The 25,017-nt window shown below is 31.9% G+C and overlaps 2 protein-coding genes across 2 annotated transcripts in view; one reads left to right on the top strand and one right to left on the bottom strand.

Moving 5' to 3' along the window:
* The first annotated feature begins 320 nt into the window (after positions 1–320).
* STUB1 (STIP1 homology and U-box containing protein 1) lies at positions 321–6,839 on the top strand. Its single transcript, XM_088273607.1, has 7 exons — positions 321–603; positions 1,685–1,883; positions 2,916–3,057; positions 4,981–5,086; positions 5,168–5,224; positions 5,811–5,927; positions 6,480–6,839. Exons 1-7 carry the CDS (start codon positions 484–486, stop codon positions 6,603–6,605), a joined length of 867 nt encoding a protein of 288 aa, XP_088129733.1. The 5' UTR covers positions 321–483; the 3' UTR covers positions 6,606–6,839.
* An 8,627-nt stretch (positions 6,840–15,466) lies between these two features.
* LOC148301239 (uncharacterized) overlaps positions 15,467–25,017 on the bottom strand; it is a 97,066-nt gene continuing 87,515 nt past the window's right edge. Inside the window, exons 2-3 of the mRNA XM_088273602.1 lie at positions 22,518–22,667; positions 15,467–18,961 (exon numbers count right to left, since the gene is read on the bottom strand). Coding sequence (XP_088129728.1) covers positions 18,185–18,961; positions 22,518–22,667 — 927 coding nt within the window. The 3' untranslated portion in view covers positions 15,467–18,184. The remainder of the gene's footprint in view (positions 18,962–22,517; positions 22,668–25,017) is intronic.

Below are 25,017 nucleotides of genomic sequence, written 5' to 3'. Positions count from 1 at the left end.
AAGAGTTCTAATCACATTATACTTGTACATTTATGTAGCGATACTTATAACAATATTATATTTTCGTATACCATTTTTATACGAGTCAAGTCGGTTGAATCGAGTAAATTGTCTTTCTTAATTTTTTCGAATGATTTATAAATATTAATTTTGATCTCCAACAATTGATTTTCGGTAAATAAATATTATTTTGTTCAAAATATAAAATAAATGTGATCATTTTTAAAATTCGCGCTATGCTCATTTCTTGCCATCATAAAAATATCGTGTCTATGGTGTAATCCAACGGAATTCTCTAGAATTAGGGAAACGTCAAACTTGCGTCAAAATTTATCCGTGGTGATCTGATTAGCTTGTTCCGATGTGGACGATTATTATTGTACAAATTACAATGTTTTGATAATTTCTTTCTTCCACTTTGGCCCCGTTTAAGTGTAAACACGTGTTTTATTTCCTCCAACGTCGTATATAACCTGAATCAACATGAGTAAACATATGTATTCGACTGTCAACCTTTCTGACAAAGAGTTGAAAGAACAGGGGAATAGGTTGTATAGTTTAAGGAAATTTGAAGACGCTCTCAACTGCTACACGAAAGCTATCGTGAGTAAACAAAATTTTATTATTCATTGGAACTATAAGTCACTTTTCGGTATGCATTCCACGCATTACAGACTGTTTGCACCACTCAAAAGACATTTTGGATCACATCTGTATTTTTGGTATGATAATCGATTTCTAAACGATCAATTTTATTCCATCAAACACACACACACACACACACACACATATATATATATATATATATATATATATATATATATATATATATAAATATGTATATATATATATATATATATATAAATATGTATATATATATATATATATATATATATATATATATATATATATATATATATATATATATAAATGTAAAATTACCTTATTTGATTCATCAATGTGGTTTACCACAAAGTATTCTTGGTTTTGTTTACTGTAGGGTATTGCTTGTTTGTTCGATATTGGCCATACTTTAAATAGAAAAATGGAGAACTGTCTTTTTTTGTGCATTTTTGGAGTAGCCGAGAAATCACAGCAAAAACAAAGATGTTTTTGATAAATGATGTCATTAGGCACAGTTCTCCATCTTTCTGACTCAACAGCTATATAGTCGATGCTTAATAATGTTGATGAACATATATATCAGTAACCTTTATTTAATTACACCAAACCCTCAGGTAATACAAAAATGTTTTATTAGGCTAAATAGAAAATGCATCAAAGGTACCATTGTACCATGAGGTAGGGATCGTACCATTTGTACGTTATCTATGAAGAAGAGAAAAGTAATTTGTATTAAGTAATCACTTAAACCAGCCATTTACGTAAAGTCGTAAGCGCTGTAAATTCATTTCTCAATTATTTTTTCATCTATACTCCGATATCAATGGGAATATAGCATTAAGTGGTTATTAGTTAGATTTGGTCTGTCAATTTTTGTTAAATACTGTAAAAAGAACACATCTCTAAATTCCCCGCCACGTTATATTGCTGACTTAATTGACATGTGAATTACTCCACATTCCATTGCTTTGTGTATCCTGCTACATAATTATTGTTTTTGATCACATAGATCCATTGTTAGTTGCATCAACATAAGACTGACTTGGAGTGCTATTTACAGATTAAGAACCCCACTGTAGCTACGTATTTTACAAATCGAGCTCTTTGCCAACTTAAGTTGAAAAGATGGGATTCATCTTGCCAAGATTGCCGCCGTGCGCTGGACATTGACGCCGCTCACGTGAAGGGACATTTTTTCCTCGGCTTAGGGTTGATAGAACTTGAATGCTTCGATGAAGCCATCAAACATCTTCACAGAGGTACTTTTTATTTTACTTGTATTTAAATATTTTTGTTCAATCAATCAGGTATCATCCAACGAACCAAAGAGTCAAAAGAAATTGGTTTTTTAATGATTTTTGAGTCGACACAATAAGATTGTTTCGTTTACTGACTGTTGATAACCATTTCCATTTATATTGCCATTATGACCATTGTGTAAAATATGTGCGTTTACTAATTGTAGATGATTCTTGGAATTGATTTAAAAATAAGATAACAATTGCATTGTTGATAGTTATTTTACTAATTTTTATTAAGCTTAAAAAGCATATTTTTATTTCAATAGGTGTGAGTAAAGAATCAATTATCTAAAATGTCAAATTATCAAGAGAGTATATTGTAATAGAATCAGCTACACGTAAAGTACATATACACATATCGCTCACTCCTTTCAAGAACGTCATAGATCAAAAAACATCAATTTTCAGTTGTGCATGTTTTCGGAATGCCCAGAAAATCTCCTATATCCAGCAAAAGAGGCATATTTTTAACTTAATATTTACACGCTACAGGACAGAAAATGTTGTTTTTGCATTTTGAAGAAAGGGTATTGTTTAATTATTTTTTAAAAAATATTAAATATTTTTCAAATGGAGGAAAAACATTCAGGTTTTACCTAAAAAGATGTGTTGCACAGTAAAAAGTTCGAGAAGTGGCTTGATATTTATTTTTAATACATTGTGTTATATTCTTAAACTTTAAAAACCTTCTCCTGAAAAATCAAGTTTTTTGATTTATGACGTTCTTGAAAGGAGTGAGCGATATGTGATAGAATCCTTTTAAACTCTTAGGAACGATATGATAATTCATTAAAAGATTAAAAAACTATTTTTTTCCTTTAAATATCAATTTGAACACCAAACAACTCTACATAATTTGATAATTTTTTTAAAGTAATGCTAACTTCTGTCCAATGGCACATCTTTTCCTAAAATGTTTGGTTTGTACAAACATAAATTAGTGTTTCATTACATTTAAAGATATATTTATGAAGAAAAAAATGATTACAGCTAACGATCTGGCCAAGGAACAAAAGTTAAACTTTGGCGATGACATAGCAGCTCAGTTGAGAATTGCTCGCAAGAAGAGATGGAATGTCCAGGAAGAAAAAAGAATAGCGCAAGAAATAGAATTACAGTCATATCTTAATAAGTAAGTTCTACATATTCAAGTTATGATTAGCGTTATTGATAAGATAAATTATTTTTTATCATTGATCATTTTTTATCTTTACATAGATTTTCTTTTTATAAAAAAGTCATAATGGAGGATTTTAGTTGCATTTCTCGTAAAAGTAAACATGGTGATATAATTTGTTTAAAATTTTATTTAATGGAAAACCAACAGAATATTTCGACAAAAATAACATAATATGATAAAATACAAAAAATAACAATTCCAATTATAGGTTTCCACCTAAGTAATCTAAAACGATTTTTTTTTTAAATAAACTGTCATAAATGTATAACTAAATAGAACATTTCTTTATCAACTAGTCAAAAAGACATCAACAACATTTCTTTTAAACGTATTAAAAGAAACATTATTGATATCATTTCATTAAGCATTTCATTGCACATGTCGCAGGCTCGATTTAAAAATGAATTTTGGTAGGACTTGGTGTGCATTTTAGGGATTTTAAGTTTTTGTTTCTGGTCTGTGCTCCCGGGACTCTTGGGGAAAATTGATGAGTGATAAAAGCTCTGGGCAATCTACATAATTATTTAAAATTTTATACAGAAAAATAATAATTCCGTTTCCTTGACTCCGCTATTAAAACTCCTTAAAACCCTCGTTAAGTTGTTCTTTTGAATTGTGGAAAGAAGTAGCGTCACTCGTTTGTCTCAATTCTTATTATTATACATATTAATGATTACCTAGATTTCTTTTTACTTTGATAAAATAAACTTAAAAAAAAATATTATGGCTGCGGTTGAATGTTAACTATGACTTCTTGTTTTACTACAATGACAATTTTGTTTGTAGTCATCATTTAATTGACTCCTTTGCTCATATTTCAGTGACACTCTTTCTCAATTGAAAAATTAATCTGTTTGTAGATTTTGGAACACAAATCACGGTTTTCCTCTTGTTATATTTTTTGCCATAGAATTTTAAATTAATAAATTAAAAAATAAATATCGAAATAGTACCAGAATTTTTTGTCTTAGGCTAAGAATTATTTTCTATTTTTTCTTCACTAACTTATGCACTTAAATACAATTCGCAAGTACCACACACAGTTGAAAAATTATAAAGGTTAAAACAAAAATAACGGTGTGAAATGATATCGTGCAAACACATTAAGCTTAGTATAGAAATGAAGCCATATAATTTGCGGTAAAATGTATTTCTGTACAAGAGATAATAATTAAGGAAAGGTCGAAATATTAGTAGAGAATTAGCATTCAAATGCCGTCAATGCATTCATATTAGTCTCTGATATTTCCCAAACTTTAAATTGTCTACCATTAATTTAATATGACTGTTTTTGACATGCATTTATGTTTGTTTTTGGTTTAGGAATGAGTGTGTAATTCGTGGATTTGTGTAGTAATGAGATATTTTTCACGGCTGTTTTACTAGGAAATATGGTCATACTTGTTTGCTACCACAGAAACATAAATTTAATCAGATTTTTGATTACTAGATTTATTTTAAATACCGGTTGCAAACCTTTACCTTCTAATTAAGTTATGTTGTGTTCCAATGAGTATCAATATAGCCCGACATTAATTCCTAAAGGACCAAGATATTCAATTAATATGGGTAATTAGTGTTAAAATAAGTAAAGATGTTAAGAACATTCAATCGTACACATTAGCAGTGTCTGGGTATGCAACTCCTGTGCTCCTTTACTTACATCATCTTTATCGCATTAGTATACATATTCCATTCCCATATTCAATAATCTAGAGCGCGGACAGACCACCTTGCCTTTATATAATTAACAATCAAGTTAACACCGCGTTGATCCAATGTGGTGCCCTATGCAACATCGAGTGGGGAAAGGGATCAGTTATTACTCGTCAGATTGATTAACGTCTTTGTTTGGAACATTTTTTTTACTTACAGATTGATTAATGAAGACACAGAAAGAAGATTAGCCGAGCTACGTGTCGAAAGCAATATAAATGAAGAAGAACTTCAACAAAAAAGTCAAGAAATCGAACAGCAAGCTGTGAGTTTTTATCTAATAACTTATTTTAAATAACTTGATCAAATTATCCAATTGTAATAATAAAACTTTGTGTTATTTCAGAATGACTACTCCAGTGAATTAAATAATTTGTTTGCTAAAATCGACGATCGAAGAAGAGTAAGAGTTTTTTTTAATTTTTAAAAAATAATTATTATTACAGAGTTAAAATTTGTTTTAAACCCAAGCTTATACATAATATACGTAAGCATGGTGCCTATTTTAATACAAATCAGGTTTTATAGTATGATTGGAAAATGTGTTTAAATGGAGACAACCAGTGGAAAGTATAGACAACATTTTGTTGAAAATTGTGTCCGAGAAAATGCAGAAAATCTTTTTTACTATTGAAAATAATTACAAAAGCTCCTTTTCATCAAAGATTGATTCTACTAAAAGTTATTATCAGGTCACAAATTTTTGTAAAATTTTATTTCATCGTCATAAATTTCGGATAGTGTTTGTATAGGTATGAAATAGGAATTTAATTTATCTATGTAAAAAGCAAAAGTCAAAATGAAAAATAAAAAAAATGTTTGATTGTAATTATATATTTAAAACTGTTGCCAGCAAAGGTCCACTACAATTGTCTTTGGTGTAAATGTCTTATAAAATGAACGATGACCATCGTATATAGAATCTGTATCTTCTGAAATTTGGCTGGCAGATTAGATTGTATATAAATCTTTGTTTATTTCTATGACAGAAACGTGATGTGCCCGATTACCTGTGTGGAAAGATAAGTTTTGAAATTCTGAACGAACCTGTTATTACACCGAGCGGAATCACATATGAAAGAAAAGATATTGAAGAACATTTACAGGTGAGAATCGTATATGTATATTGATTATGAACCATTTGTATCTTGATTCAGTGTTGTCGTTGCATAAACACCCTAAAAATTCACATTTTGCGCATGTATTAGTAAATGCTATATTACACAGTAATGCTGTATGTCTACCTGCGTAGTGTAATGATCACCATGCTTGGTTACAATACTGGAGGTTCCGGGTTCGATTCCCAGAGGGGAGGGTTATATAATTATAAGTAATTTTATCACTCTAATATTTATCCAATACATATTACCCTGGACTGGTACCTAAAACGCAGGGCTGATCACCTTTCCTTCATGTGTTAACGATCAAGATTACACTGCATGTATATGATGCAGTGCCCTATGCACCATCGGGTGCGGATGAGTATTTGAAGATGAATATTCAAGAATCTAGATCGCGGGACTGATCACCTTGCCTTCTTGTTCATTAGTGATAAACTTGAAAGTGTGTTGATCAACCTTTGCATCTTGGTGGGGATAGTGAATTTTCTGTATTGTACCTGTAATTTTACAATAAACTGAAGCATTTTTCTCTTTCAGAGAGTTGGCCACTTTGATCCCGTGACCCGCGTGAAGTTGACTGCGGACCAATTGATACCAAACTTCACAATGAAGGAAGTTGTAGATTCCTTTATTCAAGAAAATGAGTGGGCTCTTGACTATTAAATTTTTCCCATACAAGTTTTCCTCGGAAGCAATAATCTTTTAATTAATATTCACTATAGGTCCCCTTTTAAATATTTCGTGTGCATTGTAAGTGATAAAGCAATACCTCATATCTGAACACAAAATAGATTTTATGAGAGATAAAAATGTAATAAACCTTATTGTTCCAGATGATTATAGAATAATAATGATTAATGTAATAGAAAGTATAATTAATAAAAGTACAAAAATATTTTTTCTTTTTCTTTTCTTTATCTGAACCTAATTGTGTAATAGCTCAATGACGATACAAGGTATTGTTTTATTACAAGAGAAATATGGATGATATAACATGGTATCAAACATTGATGTAAACTGTGGCAGTGCTTTGTTTTATCACTTTAAGTTGTACAGTAAAAGCTTATTGATATGAACCTTGATTTTTTTTACCATTTTGTCATAATTTGAAAAATATGTACATATTACGAAATTCTAAGCCTTCGAACCATTTTTCATGTGAAACATTCAGTTCGTTCGGGTCCGAATGGAAGCCAAGAATTTCTTTACCAAATCCGGGAAATGTGTTGGATGCTTTCAGAGAGTGCTTGCGCTCTGATAGTTTTTACATGTGAATTTTTTTCCTGAAATCTCTTTGTAATTGATTCTATACCTTCCCTGTTTTTTTCAGTTGTTCTTTGCTATATGTTGTACAAAATCACCTGTAAAAGAACAAAAAAAAAATTCAAAATACTTTTCATATTTTGGTTTTGTAAATTTATAGTCAGTAAACTTTTACTGTGAAGTAATCACAAACCAAGCGTCAAGATAAATACGACATACTGGTGTTGTTGATAAATTTGTGCATTTTAATCTGTGAAATTAAGTTTTTATTTATTTTCGTATCAGAATGTAGCATCCGTCAAAGTATCCTCTATCTGATAAAATATAGCTTCCCTAAAGGTTGTTCAATAACTATTGTTAATTAACCATCACATTGGCATAAAAAACTGATTGCCCAACTACTCTGTCATTTCGTGATACATCCACGCCATTTGACCTTACTCCTGACCCTTTCATGCATTTAATGTAGCTGGTGCCGTGTGTTCTTCAGCCTTCTAGGTTTCTATTTCTGACCACATTTTCAAAATTTATAGTCACATAAGAGGTTGTATAATTTCCCACGTCCCTATGTCTAATATGTGCTTGGAATTTTGTCACTTTTTTGCTATGGACATTTAAAAAAATAGGAATTGTGATACATCATGGTGCAGATGTTTGGGCACAAATTCAAACATGTATTTCTGTTAATGATGTCATTATGTAAATATCATTGACATTTTCACTTTACAAGAAATGCCAGTCTGAGTTGAGATTCAAGCAAGAAAACTGTGATCCCAGTTAAAAATTTTAAACACTGAAATTGTCATTTATATTTTTTCAACTTTATGCATTTTTCTCAAGGAAGTATATAAATAAATTTTAATAATTTTAATAAATACTGTGACAATGTGGAAGTTTTTATTACATTTTTATCAAATCGTGTAATATATAAAATATATTTAACATAAGATGTGGCTAGTATCAGCACCAGATCTAGTGAACCGTCACTTACTGAAAAGGAACAGGAATATATTTGTTTGTAAATTTAAACCTGATTATTATTTTCCTCTTTGTTTTAACCAAGTGCCTGGGCGAGTGAACTTAAAAGCATCCGGTACTTCGATTCCATTGATGACAATCGTGAGGAATCTATGAGAATTTAAAAAATGAAATTGATAATTTAAAGTAATAGTTTTAACAAGCAACGTGTTTAAAAAAACTGGTTACCGATACAAAAATAATTAAGATGACCTTTTTAAAGATGTTTTTGCCATTGCACATATTTTCTCTTTGTTTTTAAATATATATTTGATTTCTCCCAATGTTGTTAGTAGTATGAAAACATTTGAGAGTGTGAAAAGCAAAATTTGATTTTTTCAATGGAGTTTTATTAATAAATTCTTATTTAATTTCTAAAACTCTCACTTATATTCTTGAATCTACTACTACCTAATAAGTGGTGTAATGGTTAAATGTGTAGAACCACGGCGTTTTTATTGGTGGTAATTCCCCACCCTTTACAAATATTAACATTTATTTTGTTTGACTGTTTTGTAAGTTTGTTCATTGCAGCAGGTTGTATGATTTTTAATCTGCATGATTTCAAAATGTTGTCTTTTCGAAACTCTCTGAAGGCCGAAATTCATTTGACAACCAAGTTACATTCCAACATGAAACAAAAGACCGACGCGTGCCTTGGTCCTACTTTATTACTGTTACAATTGATTATATTTTTATTAACCTTATACGACAATAATGTAGACATGATGAAAAACAACGAATTGAAAAGTCTGATGTCTAGAACTCAGATCAGAGCATAAATACCTTATATTTCCTAGTATCTATCTGCCTCTGTAGAGTAATGGTCAGCACGCTCGGCTACCGTACTGGAAGTCTCGGGTTTGATTCCCAGGGGGTCAATAAATATAAGTGATTTTTTCACTCTAATATTTAAACAATATTACCCTGGACTGATCACCTTTCATTCATATGTTAACGATCAAGATAACACACTGCGTTTATATGATGCAGTGGCCTACGCACCATTAGGTGCGGATAAGGGTTTGAAGAAGTATCTCCTATTCCTTTCAAATAATTCAAATGTCCAAATGTAAAATCACTTGGATCCAATACAATATAGAGTTATTTCTACGAACAAAATCCAGAAAAAATCATCACAATATAGAAGAGGATTGTATTGTGAGTTCAATCAGATTTATTGTATATATTTTAAAATCTAATTACACTTGGGTCTCTTTTTATGCGATAGACACGTTCCACGGGGAGTCGCATAAAAAACTTGCATAAAAAAAAGATAACATACAAAACTGGGGGATAGGTTCCATTATTTTTAAAAAGCGCATAACTTCAAATGAATATGATAGAATGTACCAAAAATCGCATAAAAAAGTTTGTAAAAAAATCATAAAAATAAAAGCACAATAAATATGTGTTCTTAATATAATATTTTATTAAAGTGGAAATGATACCCTAATCTAGTGGCTAAATTAAGTATGTCGTGTTGGGTAGAAGAAACACTATTTTCACATTAGATTTTGCTATGTAAATTCGCATAAAAAAAGACTTGAACTACCTACAAAAATAGGGGATACGTTCCATTACATTTGAAAATTGCATAACTTCAAAATCGCATAAAAACAGACCTAAGTGCACTCATAAATTAGTCTTATTGGTAGAAGTTAGGTTTTTAACTGTCATGTTATTTCATTTGCATGTTGTCATGTTTACTACCGCCATAAAATTTGAAATTGCATAGGTTTTTTATATCCATAATGCCATGCTGCAACATGTTTGGCAACTCTGTACATGATCTTTGCTATAGCAATCATCATAAATCTGTTGACATTACTACATATTTTGAATGTTTTGATTGGTCATGATAAAATATTTATTTACATATTTATATACAAGTACCTAGCCATTATCGTCCACCTATCTAGTGTACTGGTTAGCGTAGTTAACTAACTTTCTGGAATTCCCAGGGTAGGGGGTCCTAATAGATGTAAGTGATTTTTATCACTAATGTTTATTTAATTTCGCCTGGACTGAATTTCATCGGATGCGCGTACCTTTACATAATAAATGATCAAGATAATACTGTGTCAATGTGATGGAGTGCCCATTGAGTGCAAATAAAGGCTAGAAGAAGACTTACCCATCAAAAGTTTTTAAAATATGTATACAGTTGTAACTGTTGATGTGTTCTTTTTGGTGTTATGTATTACATTGATTATTAAGATTATTTAAAATATCTTTTTTTACTGATAATGTTATATTATATGATACGATACAATATTCTTAGAATATTATACAAATCAAACTAAATTTGATAATAATTTTACTCGTGAGTTTTAGAATTGAACTTATCAATCTCCAACTAATGATTTAGAGACTTCAAGATCTAATACCTTTATGTTCAATTTGATAACTAGCATATGTTAGCTCGTATTCTGTCAGAACTATTGGAAAATATTTTAAATCTGATTGAACAAAAATATATGAATTCAAATTCAGAATTCCAGAAGCCATATTGCTTGTCTCCGCCAGAGCATGAAAACTTATTTTTATTTTTAAAAATAATTATTTTTTCATATTTCTAGCGATGAATATCGAAACAATAAATGAAAATATGCTTTAATTCAACACTTAGGTAGACTAGTGTAGATACTTCTTGAAAGCAATATTAAGATAAATTATCTCTAGATTATGTAAAATAATGAATCGTAGTTATATTGATAAAGTAATTTAAAAAAAAAAACCTTTGTACTTATTTTTGAAAGCCAGAATTTATTTGCTGTAAGTACGGATATAGCAATCTGTGGGGTTACATTTTACCTTTATAGTTCAGAAATATCACATTTGGTAATTTTGCTGTTTCCACAGATAAATATCGTTTTAAGGTCTAATTCCTAAGCTTTTAGTTAGAGTGGTGTATGTATCCATTTATCAATAAATTACTGCGATTTGTTCAGTATGACATGAAATTAAAATCCCTCATATACTGCAATACCCATTAATGACTGTGGATATACTGCTTTCAAAGCGAATCAACCGCAAATCTCCATTTGTTTAACTATTGACTCAGTTCTGCAGCGTAATTAAATGAGATCAGCAACAAATCACGCTAATTCATCAAACAAATTCATTCATAAATGAGTACATTTACTGCTCTTATTAATTACGTCTAAGACATATGTACAAGCAAAGGATTGGTTTGAGACAAAGTATTATACCTCATTTTAATGAATAATATCATCCACTTTGAGTTTATACCTTGGAATAAGATGAGTTTGGAGATACCCTACCAATTCTACATAATAGAGTTTAATATCAATTCCGTATATCGGTCAGTTTAAGCAAATGTTCCAGATATCCAAGAAAATATCAGCGTTCAAAGTCACACCGGTTGTACAGTGAAAATGTATATTGAAAATGTAGAACTGCAGAAATGTTCAGTGATCATTCGCATTAAGTTGGTAATAATTCCTGTCTCACTAATTAGAACCTAAAAAATAAGATATTAATTTGATTGAGAGAAACACAGGATATTATTTTGCATTTTACATATTAATATTGTGAATTTACTGAATAGACCTTTTGCAATCATTCTCAATATAGTTGGGTGGAATTTAGGCTGTTAAAATTTTTGGTAAATAGATTACTGTGAAAAATGTTGTTTTATATTTTGGATGTCAAAATTTCTTGCTCATTTAGAGACTTACAATAATTAAACTGCATGTAACTATTTGGGCTAAAATTGTATTTATGTAAAATAAAATTTAAGATAGAACATTAGAGACATTGTGGTTCTAAAGTTACTTTAAGTTTAGCCATTGAGATTTAAGAAACATTAATTTTTAATGTTAAATATGAATAAAGGGAATGAAGTAAAATTTGGTGTTTTTATTAATAATACAAAATAAAAAATCCAGGCGGTGTTCTAGTTTGTGTGGTTGGTTGCGGTCAAGGGGTTAAGTAGGAATATTATGTCGAAGTGAGTTTGGATACGAAGGAACATTCAATAATAATACATATTAATTTGTCTGCTTAAAAATCAGATATTTTATTCCTGTATAATTTTAAATTTGTCGCATGGGTGAAATTATGCACCCAGGAATAAAAAATATCACCTGACTCGATATTTTGCTGTATTGGCTGAGAAAAGTCACCACCACTTTTGTTAGTTTTAGATTTAGCAATTTTGTTTATGATAGACATATTATATTTGTTTAAGATAAACTATACCTGTAATTTGACTTCAATACAATACAAATGTAATATTTTGAGGATATATGATATATTTTATAACAATACTCCTGGGATACTTAAGTGATTATCCTGGGAAGTAAGTCAAAATAAATCCGACAAAAAAGAAAAATTTCAAGAAAAAAAAGTTTATTTCTTTTATCTATTATCGTTGAATCTGGTTGTTTTGCAACCCGATAAATATAATCCCTGATAATTGCAAGTCCATAATTTTATATCTGGCTCCTTTCAGAGGTGTAGCTGTTGATGGACTGGATGTGTAACTGTTGATGTTTATACAATTGCTTGAATGTTTTGGGAATATGACAAAGAATCGGGTGAAAAGGAGAAGAGAAATAAAAAATGATGATTATTTATTCAGTCATGCCATTTGACGAATTATAGGTTTAACATTACTGGCTTATACAACACAAGTAATCAATATGTTACGAAATTTCTAGTTGTGAGCGAAGCATATTCCATCCCACAAGTTGTGTATGTTTTTATAAATATATTCAAATTAAAATTAATAAATTTCTAGGAAGTAAGGATATAAAATGTATTTTTTACATGAAATAAAACTGAAGCTCAAGTTTCAAATTCATATAAATTAAATTCAAGATGAACGAGGTACTGTAATTAATTTCAGAGCCAAATTAATGCTAATTTTATTTAAATTTCTTTGAGGGACAATGTTGCTTCTAATGTAAGTGAAATGACGGATAACTAGATCAATGCTCTCTTTAAACTTTCAGATCTCGCAGTGGGTGATTAATGCCCCTTTGGAGGTAGTAATTGGTGATCATGATACAGCTTGGGCTTTTATTGCTGGAAAGCCGCCTTGCACAAAATTGGTCATATAATTATACGGTATTCATTAGATTCTTTTATTACATAATATTAAAATAGATATATTAAATAACAGATCATAACAGAATATTTAATAGCATCCATTCTTTATTACTGCATCAAACATTTATATTGAATTACGGAAACAAATAATAAATAATTATACAAATATCTCATTTGTTGTTTTGACTTGCATATTAAGACAGGTGTTTAATATTTGATTTGTATAGATATTGACACGTAGTTGAAAATCAGAATTGAGCTTTTTGAAACTTGAGTCTACAGCTCTCGTGGTTAAGTGGAATTAGAATTGTGTAAAACATTAGAATTAACAGTGGTCCTTAAATACAATTAATTTTACAATTTGTTTTTCATGAAGTACATATTCAATATAAACTCTTTAGTAATTAAGTATTTGGCTATTGTTAGTACATTTATTTATTAAACAAGATTATGTAGAAGCATAGTGTAAAAAAAGATTTTATAAAATTATTTTTGTAGAAATGCTTTGTAAGCCTAATTGTTTCATTTAAAAAAAAATTGTATTTGATAAAAAGGAATATTTAAAGTATGTTCATAATGATACCCCGGAAAAGGTTTGTCTCTTTTTTAATTAAGCAATTTGAATTGTCACTACAATATTTACAATTTATTCAACTAAATAAAAACTACACCAAAATTCGCTTCGGAAAGCAAGAAAGTAATACAGATTTGCATTAAAATAAAAGGATTTATTATTATTTGCTAAAAATAAAATAATAACAAAAATAAAGTTTCCATAACTTCGATGCAATTTATAAAAAGTAGGATACAGGGGATGAGGACAGTCTGAATGTTATTTTTTCACAAATTTTCAAAACAAGGTAAAATTTTAATGGCAAATTTTAATACGAGCAATAATTTGCCAAAATATTTGTATTTTAGAGTACTTACATTATTTTATTATTAAGTCTCGTGGAAGAAGCAGGTTCTTGTAACTCCGCCCATTACTATTAACACTCGGCGTCCGGGAATACAGATACATGCGTTTGGGAATTGCCATTTCAAGCATGAAAAAAATGACATCCCAGTGTTAGATATAGATGTTACTAATGGTATGAAGCTTGTTTTAAGAACTGGCCCAATATTTGGATAAATTAAATTAAATTTTGGACAGTACTATAATTTATGACTTTTTACAATAAAAAAATTCAAAGAAGCCATGTTATATGTTTGTGAAAGGAGAATAATTTTATTGCTTTATCGTATATTTAAAAGAAGAAAAAATGTTTTGGATGTTTGATTAAACATACATGTTTCTACAATATGGGGTCTACAGGATCTCATATTGTGAAAACTTGTTTGATTATCATTTGAGTTATAAATTACATCCCAAAACTATTATATTTTGACATTTCAACATAGTTGAAGAAGACTATGGAAATCTGTCAATTACTCCTGTAATTGTAGATAATCCAGATCTGTGAACAAGTATTTGGATACACTCAAAATTTTGTATCCTAAAACTAATTTAAAAAAATATATATATCATTCGGTTGAATACAAGCCAAGCTTCATGGCGATGACCAGTGGACTCCCAAGTTTTAATAAGTTGTAATGATTCAAAGTAAGGTAATTTTAAAAAGTGAAATAGCATTTGAAATAAATGTTATCGTGAAGTATTACTTGTCCAGGGTTTTAAATAAATGCCCTATTATGAAGAGATCTACAATTCATAAATAATCAAAGTATTTATACGCAATGCATAACTGGATCATAAAGTTTAATCTAGTTCTATTGGAGAGTATTTTTACATACATTATTTGAGTATTTAAGGTGGTGTTGTTTAAGTAATAATTATGTATTTAAAATTTTCTTAATTTTTAAATTAAATTCATTTCATCGTGTCTATATGCTAATCTACAAGCACTAATTATATTAGTTAAGACATCCAAAGTCTATATTATTTTCAAGTTATTTTAAAATCTTCATGATATTTTGCAATTTAAATATCCATACTATTTTCTCCAACATGTTATTTATATATCATGAAATTATCTGGTTCATGGTCTGAAAAACTTCATAATTGCAAAATGTTAATAAATATTGCTCGATTTTGAAACTAGGATAGCAGGATCGATTCCCGCCAATTTTATTTATTTCAAATTGGTCTAAGAGTTTGTGATGAATTTTTCATTTTTTTCTCATCCTTTCTATTCTACCTACAGAACACCTTATAAAATAGAGACTTTGCGGGTAATTCCCTAAAACAACCACGAAAGACATTGATTATTCAGGTATATATTATGTACTATTTTATTATTGGTTATAATAAAGGTTAAAATTGGTTCTGATTCAGAATTTTAGGTAGCTTAGTAATAAGTTCAGGTTATATTGGATTGAAATAATTAAGGAAAAGTTTGATCATTTATAAATTTTGGATACATATAGAAAATAGAATATCCCATTAAACAGTCTTAGATATTCCATCTTTCATTATGAGTGAAATTTCCATGTATGCATGTATTGACGGAGAAAAGAGTATAAATATATCAAACTGCACATCACTCTTTACACTATCAAGTGCACACAAACTTGTTATACACAAAAAATGTGTAATCATTTGTAAAGTTGTATTTAAGTCATTTATACATTATAAACTCTATCCTATTATTGCATTAACGCTTAACTCAAAGATAATGTGAATTATACGCATTACCATTGTACATTTTAACAATATTTTTAAAGAATAATGATGTATTTTGAAGAGAAAAAAAAGTCTTTGTTATGAATATGTTGCAGCATAAGCTTAAATCATAATAAGATCTGTAATACACTTTACATCTACACACTCAATTTGGATCCTGTATGTATTTCGAAAACGTTACAACACTACCAACTGCAATTTTACAGGGGAATGAATGCCAAATATTAAAAATTCAAATTATTACTAGTATTATTTTATAGTTTTAAGATTTGTTTTTTACTTAATTGCTTTTTTATTACATTAACATTAAAAAAGTAATAGTAATTAGACGTCGTTAAATTATTTTTCTTTGCATTTCATCTGAACTCATACTTAACTCATTTTTCCAATAAATGTACCTTGTACCGTTTTCTGTGGATACTTTTACTTAATCATATGTGAAAACATTGTATGCATTTACTAGTGAAAGTTTACATTTGATTTACAGGTAAGTAGTATATGTATACACAGTCAGTATATAGATTCATTAAGTAAAGGCTTGTACTGCAACGTATATAATATTTTTTGATTTTCTCGGCCATTAAGACTTAGATTTTTACGTTTCACAATGCCTTGTATTGTACACACTTCTTACCGACATTTCAATCCGCATTGTAGCTCTGTAATCTGGGCTCACGTCTGGAATAATTTGAACAGGTGGTTGAGTTAAATATTTTCTTTTACTTTATGAAACTGATGTTTGCGTTGTGGCATAAAGATCCAGGCGAAGAATGCTGTATGTGGTCCGAAACGTCGCTAAAAAGTGCAAATACCAAATCACTGAAAAATTAGAGCAGACACCTTTTACTGCTCGTAGCACACAAAACCAAACATTATTGCTGAAACTATAAACTTCAAAAATTGAATTCCAAACTGGATATAGGAAATCCTTCAATATTGTCTTTTCTTTCGGTGTTTTGTGTTACGGGCTGTGTGTAATAAAGTTAGCATAGCATTTGTCAGTGATATTTTTTTTCTCCAAACACACAGGTTAATTTATTAATTAGTAAAAGAAGTAAGTAGCCTTTTTAGTACTTTTATCATTATATGGCAATGTGATCTGCATGAAAACCCAAAAATATGAACCATTTTACCATTTTGTGAGCAATCAAAATAAATCTTCAGGCAAACAATAAGCCTTAATTGCAATTTGATATTAAAACAACAATTGTTACAATACCCATAAATTGTTTTAAAAAAAATAAAAATTGTGACTATTGTAATGATAAATAAATAAATTATGAAACATTGATGATTTATAACAATTCCTGTATTAGTACCGATTTAGCCATCTGTTTTAAAATACTAGGTTTGAGAACCTAGCATATCTATAGGTGGAATATTACACCACATTGTGAAAATATAAAAGTCGATTTGTTATTTTGCCATCAACAAATAGTTATCACTGGGTATATTAGATGTACCAATAATTATGATTGAAATCAGTTCTCCATTGACAAGGAACAATTTCAACATATTTAGAAAAACACATTTGAAAACCTAGTTTAAAACAGATATTAGCCCGAGTTCTGTAAACAGTATTTGAGTAGTTAAGATCTTCTCCTTAAACCATGAATTTTAAGGAGAGAATTTTCAAAATTGTTGATTATTTTGGAGGTAATATACAATACTTTCACGCATCAGTAGCGCAATGTCATTCATAATTTATGGAATTTTATTTCTCGGTATGTCATTGTAGAATTGATACCAATTTAAAAGCGGAAATTTAGCTTTAGATAAAAATGTAGCAGTACCTAATAATGGTCTATATAAATTTTGCACATCTCTTAATAAAAAAATGCTTTCTGTAGGTTTGGAAAATGTGGCTACTCCTGTAAAGATACTCATACACTAGTCGCCGATAAGACAAGTGGGTATTGTCACCGAAAATATATTTTTCTAAATGTGATAGTGAGTAATAACATTAGATTTATTAAGAATAAGCGTTTTTCATACGACATATATCGCAATTTAAAAGGGCGTAGGAAAACCCAGTCTCGAATCACTTTGTCGCAACAGCCCAAATATTGTAGGTACATTAAAATTAAACGGATACATTAAGAGGCTTCGAAGAATCACTCGCACCGGTAAGGAGTCCCGCTCGGTCGAATCGTTTAATAGTTCTCGACGTCACTTCGGGTGCCTCTTAAATGAGTATGTGCTATTGTCCCAACTTGGAAGGGGTGAGCACGATCTCGGCGGGGGGCGGCGGCGCCTCGCTGGGCGGCGCGATGATGTTGGGCGTGTCCGCGAAGGTGACCGTGCGCGGGATGCCCGGCACGTGCGGCGCGCGGCGCGCCAGCAGCGGCTCGCGCGCGCGCGCCAGCTTGCCCGCCCGCTCCGCGCCCTCCGCGCTCTCGATCACCGTCAGGTTGTCCGCGCTCATCTCGCTGCTGGATATGCTGGAGATGTCGAAGCTGGACCCGTCCAGCGTGCGCAGCTCGGCGAGCGAGTCCTCCTTGGCGGGCGGCGGCTGCAGAAGCACGAGCGGCGCGGGCGTGGAGGGCGGGGAGGGTGGCGGTAAGGGTGCCGGCGGCGGTAGGGGAGCGGGTGCGGGCGGGGCCGGCGCGTCGGGCGGCGGCAGCGCGAGGCTCGGCCCGGAGAGGCGGCGCGGGGGACGCTCGGCGAGCAGCAGGCGCTCGGCGGCGGGCTCCTTGCGACGCGCGCGCGCCCGCGGGGGCCGGCAGCGCGCCGGGCACGCGCACAGCAGGATGCGCAGCAGGCAGCACGCGAGGCCGGCCGCTATGAGCGCGGGGCCCGCGAGGCGCAGCTCGTAGGTCTTGAAGCCCTTTTCCCCCGTGCCCACGAAGGAGATGACGAGCCCCAGCGCCACCGTCCCGAGCCCCACGTACAGCAGGCCCCCCGCGGCCCCCGCCGCCCGAGCCCTCACGCTGTCCTCCTCGTCGGACGACGATCCTCCGTACGATAAATCGTGAATCTGTAAAGTTACACGCGTTCAATTAGTGTTACTGAGGCCACAAAATGCCGAACATTTCTAGTGGAATTGAAGGTCTGTTGATGACAGTCAACAGTCCGGCTTCTCCTGAAGAGTTTTACGTTGTTTTCTCCCAGCAATGAGCAAATGCTGAGAAGTTCCTAATGGCCCACACTAGATTACCCCTTCTGTTCCCAACACAGATTCAAATAAAACATCTTTATTTAGTTAGAAGAAAGAAAAATCCACTTAACGATCTTAAAATTGATTAGCAAGGTAATTAATAAATGCAATTCCCATCTAAAAAAAATAGTGTTACTGATAATAATTTATCGACGCGTTCAAAATACATTAATAATGCAATAGTTTCAAACTATGTACTTTTGAATAAACAATACATTACCTCCACCCGGTACCTACTTTTAAAAACAATCCTAAAAACTGGGAATAAATTTGAAAACTTCTATGTTCAATCTCTCCTTCTCCGAGCAATAAAAACATAACCTCCTGAAAATTCTGAAAACTGAAGATGATAAAGAAAAACGGAAGCAACACAGCTGACAAAGTACACGTGGTGCGATGTTGTCGAATTACGCAATTAAAAATTTTCGACTCCAATCTTGGGTGTGTAGACGGAGTTGTTGACAAATATAAATATTCAAATAAAAATTGTTTGAACAGAAAGAGATTGTGGTTTATTATGGACAGTTCGTGTGGCGAGCTGAAGGAAAGCACTTCCGTGAAGGAATTTTAAACGGAACAAAATTCATACATAATGTATTTTCTTTATCAAACAAAAGGAAGCCGTTTATCAGTAAGTAATGCAAGTCACACCTCGCTATTCAACACCGCAAGCTACATTAATAAAGAGTTTTATTAATTCGAGTAATTAGCGTGAAAAGGTACATTTCTAAAATTTGATTTATTTTCCGAATGGAACAGGTACAAGTGTAATATATATTATATATATATATATATATATATATATATATATATATATATATATATATATATATATATATATATATATATATATATATATATATATATATATATATATATATATATATATATATATATATATATATATATATAATTTATTATTAGATTAAAACCAATATTTTTAGCTTTTCCACTTTTTTATTTGACCAGCCTGGTCAAATAAAAAAACCAGGCTGGTTAAATAAAAAGACCAGGCTGGTCAAATAAAAAGACCAGGCTGGTCAAATAAAAAAAGTGGAAAAGCTAAAAATATTGGTTTTAATCTAATAATAAATTAAAAATGCAATTCCATCACGAAGTGTCAGTGGATAATATAAATCTATTAAAAATATATATATATATAAATATAAGTGATTTTACACTCCCATATTTATTTAATATTACCCTGGACTGGTCCCTGAAGCGCAAAAGTATTCACCTTGCCTTCATGTAAGATCAAGATAACACTATGCACCATTGGGTGCGGATAAGGGTTAGAAGAAGAATAAAAATAATAACAAATATTTGTCTTTAAAGTATTCACTAAGTTTATTTACAACAATAATCACGATCATTTGTCAATCATTTGTCCGCCTCCGTAGTGTAATGGCCAGCACGCTCGGCTACCGTTCTGGAGGTCCCGGGTTCGATTCCCAATGGGGGTAAAATAAATATAAGTGATTTTTTCACTGTAATATTTATTCAATATTACCCTGGACTGGTACCTGAAGTGGAGGGCTGATCACCTTTCCTTCATGTGTAAACGATCAAGATAACACTGCGTTTATATGACACAGTGCCCTATGCACCATTGGGGTGCGGATAAGGGTTTTATTATTATTATTATTAAATAATCACGATACAATACTTGAGTTTTTGAGTAACGATATTTGAGTAACAAGTTATCTTTGTGATAAGAGCCATACCGCTCGTGTTTAGGGAGGAAATAAAAAAAAAATACTAAAACTTAAACTATGATGTAAAAAAGAAATAGTTTTGACTTATTTTACCTAAGTAATTAGTTTTAAAAGTGAAAATTATGTACTTGTCTTGAACATATCAGATTTGTGAATAAGTATTTGGACTCACTAAAAATGTTGAAAATAAAAATTTACTTGTTGATTGCTAACCAGCGCCCTTCAGAGAGGAGTGGTACAGTGAGAATAGTCAGTAGATTGTTCAATATATACAAATACATACTCCTCGATAGATTTTTTTCGTTGTGCGTGGACTGTGTTTGGAGGCTGTACCCGAGTTGGACAGTACATACGAAGCCATCTTAACATATTACATCTTAACAAGGTGACAGTGACAGCTTGTCCCGTATTAAGTCTTACTGGGATTTAGTAGGTTAGAGGCATGCTGTCCATTTCCCTTTCCACCTAGGGAAGTCATGAGTCTTTTCTGACCCCTTGTGTATAACGGTTATTTAATTATGGTAATAAAACGGCGTAACCTTGAATGAAAGAAGCGATTGGAAATGGTAATTGTTTTTATTTTTTATTTTTTATCCATGGCATGAACTTTGCACTCCTTGATATATCATCACGCCGTGTGCACTGCTTAGTGCACGAGGACGATTAAAAAAATTGAGAGTTATCTCTGTTTTTTTTTTAAATTTCGCCACCGATGCGGCCTCGTATCAAGGTACGCATACCGAGGCCATCCATAGGTGAACAGTTCACAATTTTTTGCGAGATATCGAGTTTATTATTTTTATTTATAGATTTGGCGTTTAATTTGTAGAGCTCCGTTTTAATTTATGTATTAAACATTTAAATCAAACGCCGATTTTTAGAGTCTACTAAATTGTATTTTAACGCATAAAAATAAAATTTGTGACAAGCCTTTCGCTTTAATGTGGCATTTTCGTAGTTTGATATTTACATATTTTTTTAAAAACCCTTATCCGCACCCCAATGGTGCATAGGGTACTGCGTCATATAAACGCAGAGTTATCTTGATCGTTTACACATGAAGGAAAGGTGATCAGCCCTCCGCTTCAGGTATCAGTCCAGGGTAATATTGAATAAATATTACAGTGAATAAATCACTTATATTTATTTGACCACCCCTGGGAATCGAACCTGGGACCTCCAGAACGGTAGCCGAGCGTCCTGACCATTACACTACGGAGGCGGACAAAAATACATATCATATTATTATATTATTATTTATATTTTTAGAAGATATATATATATATATATATATATATATATATATATATATATATATATATATATATATATATATATATATATATAACTTATATATATATATATATATATATATATATATATATATATATATATATATATATATATATATATATATATATATATAAAGTTCCCTAAAAATATAAATACGACATCGCTGAATGATCTGAATCTACATATTTCATATCTGCCTACTTCTATTATCCATTTATGGATAAGACTTTTACATGTATTGTCTATATTTACTTCCAAAAGCACAAATTTTAATTTTACTTTCCAAATATTGAAAAACCGGGAAAACACCAACTATTGGACTACGATCCGCCACTGGTTAGTATGGACTTATGTGAGTAGACACTCACCCGGTTCCTCTTCATCCAGCGCAGATGCGCCTCCGTCTGCTTGACCCGGTAGCCGCCCTGGCCGGGCTCGGCCGCCACGGAGCAGCGCCGCCCGCCCGCCAGCCCGGCCGCCCCCGCCGCCTCCTGCCACGCCGCCTTCCCCTGCGCGCACTATAACAACACGACTCATTACTTCTATATAATATAATTCCCAAAACCTGCATCCTACCCTCGTCCAGTTAGAATCATCACGTTTTATAGTAAGTCGTTTGGGAATTTGACAGAACAGTTACATCAAGTTATACACATACATATATGAGTATTACAAAACAAGAAATTACAATGTGGCAATTACATAATTCGACATTTCGCTCATTCCTTTCAACAACGTCAAAAATAAAATAAAAAACTTGATTTTGCAGGAGATCGTTTTTTAAAGTTTAAAAATATTTTTTTTATTAAAAATAAATATCAAGCCACTTATTGAACTTTTTACTGTGCAACAGATCTTTTTAGGTAAAACCTGAATGTTTTTTCTCCATTTGAAAAATATTTAGTATATTTAAAAAAATAAATAAACAATATCTTTTCAAAATGCAAAAACAACACTTTCTGCCCTGTAGCGGGTAAATATTAAGTTAAAAATATGCCGCTTTTGCTGGGATATGGTACATTTTCTGGGTATTCCGAAAACATGCACAATTGGAAATTTACGATTTTTGATATATGACGTTGTTGAAAGGAGTGAGCGATTTGTAAAAATACCTGGAAGAGGGACGAGAGGGAGCAAAAATGGAAAGGGGAAAGATCAAAGCTCAAGTCTAAGACAAATTGTACGAAATGAGGGGCACACCACGATATCAATGTCGACTGTCAATGTTGAATGATTTCAGCGCTAACAATGTCGAGTTGAATGTATCGAATTCCTTGTATGAATATGGTGAATATGATAAATAGTTCCTGTATTAATCGTTAATCAATTTTGATGAACGATAAATACAGGAACATTTTTTTTTGAGTTTGTTCTATTCGTGGAAAGCGCTAAGGTGTCAGCTGTCGTGGTGATCCGACTGGGAACCCTAAAACATATACCTACGCTCCAACAATTCCGGCGATTCCGGTACTCAAGATCCATGTACCAAAAAAACCCAAAGCAAACACAATTAAGTTCGTTATGTTTAACGAAATGATCAAAGACGGTTAAAAAAACAATTTTAATCAAAAACTTACGCAGTCTACCTCAGACGCTGAAAGACATTTTATGTATTTATTGTACAAGCGTCTTTATTAATTTGAATTTAAATTTTGCCATCATAATACAAGTTTTCAAAATGACATTTTTCATATAGTTGTGAAATATAACATGTCAAAAAAAACACATTGAAATCATTATATACACAATAAAAATTATGCACATAATCAATATACAAATCTGTAAATGGCAATAGTACCGGCAATCATATATATTTTTTTAAATCATAATTGTCTTGAGAATGGCTCCTGTAATGGTGACCGATAAGTCGACAAAAAGTACAATCAACACACGGCATAGTAAATATCTTATAAATGCGTAATGAAATTATCAGACTATACAATAATTGTCTCCTTTACGCTGTAGTGTAGAGGAATAACGGATACCATGATAAGTAGGCAATATACACCTAAAGCAAGTTCCATCAAACCTCGTGCAATATTCAGCGGGCCTTGAAACTTACATTTCATTATCTTGTAGGTAAATCTGCCGCTGCTTATTACTTTATTCCCACCTGGGAATCAACTCTTCAGCGAGCCGGCATAGTGTGTTTTCATCACAAGATAAACTTTTGCAGATTTGGGGAGACCGAGTCAGACACGGACTCAAACTCTTCGTATTAATGAGACAGGGATAGAAAAGTAAAATGTGATCGAAATGACTGCCTGTAACTAAACTCTTGGTAAAAAATCTGAAATAGACGGAAAAAAACAAAGGTGAAAGACTGTGTTGGACATAAGATTGCCTTCTCGAATTGTCACTGACTGGTGTAATTAATCAATTTATGCTCGTGTAACATTAACCATTGACAAGTGGAGAAACCCAGATATGTGAATCAGGATTTGATGAAAACTCCTAAAATGTGTGAATTTTCTAGTTTTTCATATATTTTCCCATAATATTTTTTTACATTGTATGTAAAAATATGTATTTATTATCCACCACACAGGAAAGACATTACGTTAAAAAAAAAAGAACTACATACTTGAAATATTTTCGTACGGTAACAGGACTAGTAAAAGATAAATTATAACGTACGAACAAATATCGATACAAAACGACGAAATAATATTTCTTCGCTCAAAAATAAGCGATATAACGCATTTATCGCGCGTATTTATGTGTCCTATCGTGATTTTCCTCGTGTAATCAACGGGAAGAGTTTTCGCTCATTTTACTTGTACGTACCTTTTCTGAAGCGCAGTAAGTAGAAATACAAGTAGAGGTAGATGGATCTGCTAAACATCGTTTGGCGTGCGAGTTTACACG

The sequence above is a fragment of the Brachycentrus maculatus genome, unplaced genomic scaffold (genome assembly GCF_059751285.1).
Source record: "Brachycentrus maculatus isolate JH-2025_06_01 unplaced genomic scaffold, ASM5975128v1 h1tg000589l, whole genome shotgun sequence".
Classification (NCBI taxonomy): Eukaryota; Metazoa; Arthropoda; class Insecta; order Trichoptera; family Brachycentridae; genus Brachycentrus; species Brachycentrus maculatus.
Note: the sequence above shows the minus strand (reverse complement) of the source record. Positions and strands in the feature narration are given on the sequence as shown.

Excerpts from the sequence above, each read along its gene's own strand:
- STUB1 (XM_088273607.1), top strand. The coding sequence starts at position 484 with ATGAGTAAACATATGTATTCGACTGTCAACCTTTCTGACAAAGAGTTG. Across the intron at positions 1,884-2,915 it reads CATCAAACATCTTCACAGAG|CTAACGATCTGGCCAAGGAA; the intron begins GTACTTTTTATT and ends AAATGATTACAG. Across the intron at positions 5,928-6,479 it reads ATATTGAAGAACATTTACAG|AGAGTTGGCCACTTTGATCC; the intron begins GTGAGAATCGTA and ends TTTCTCTTTCAG.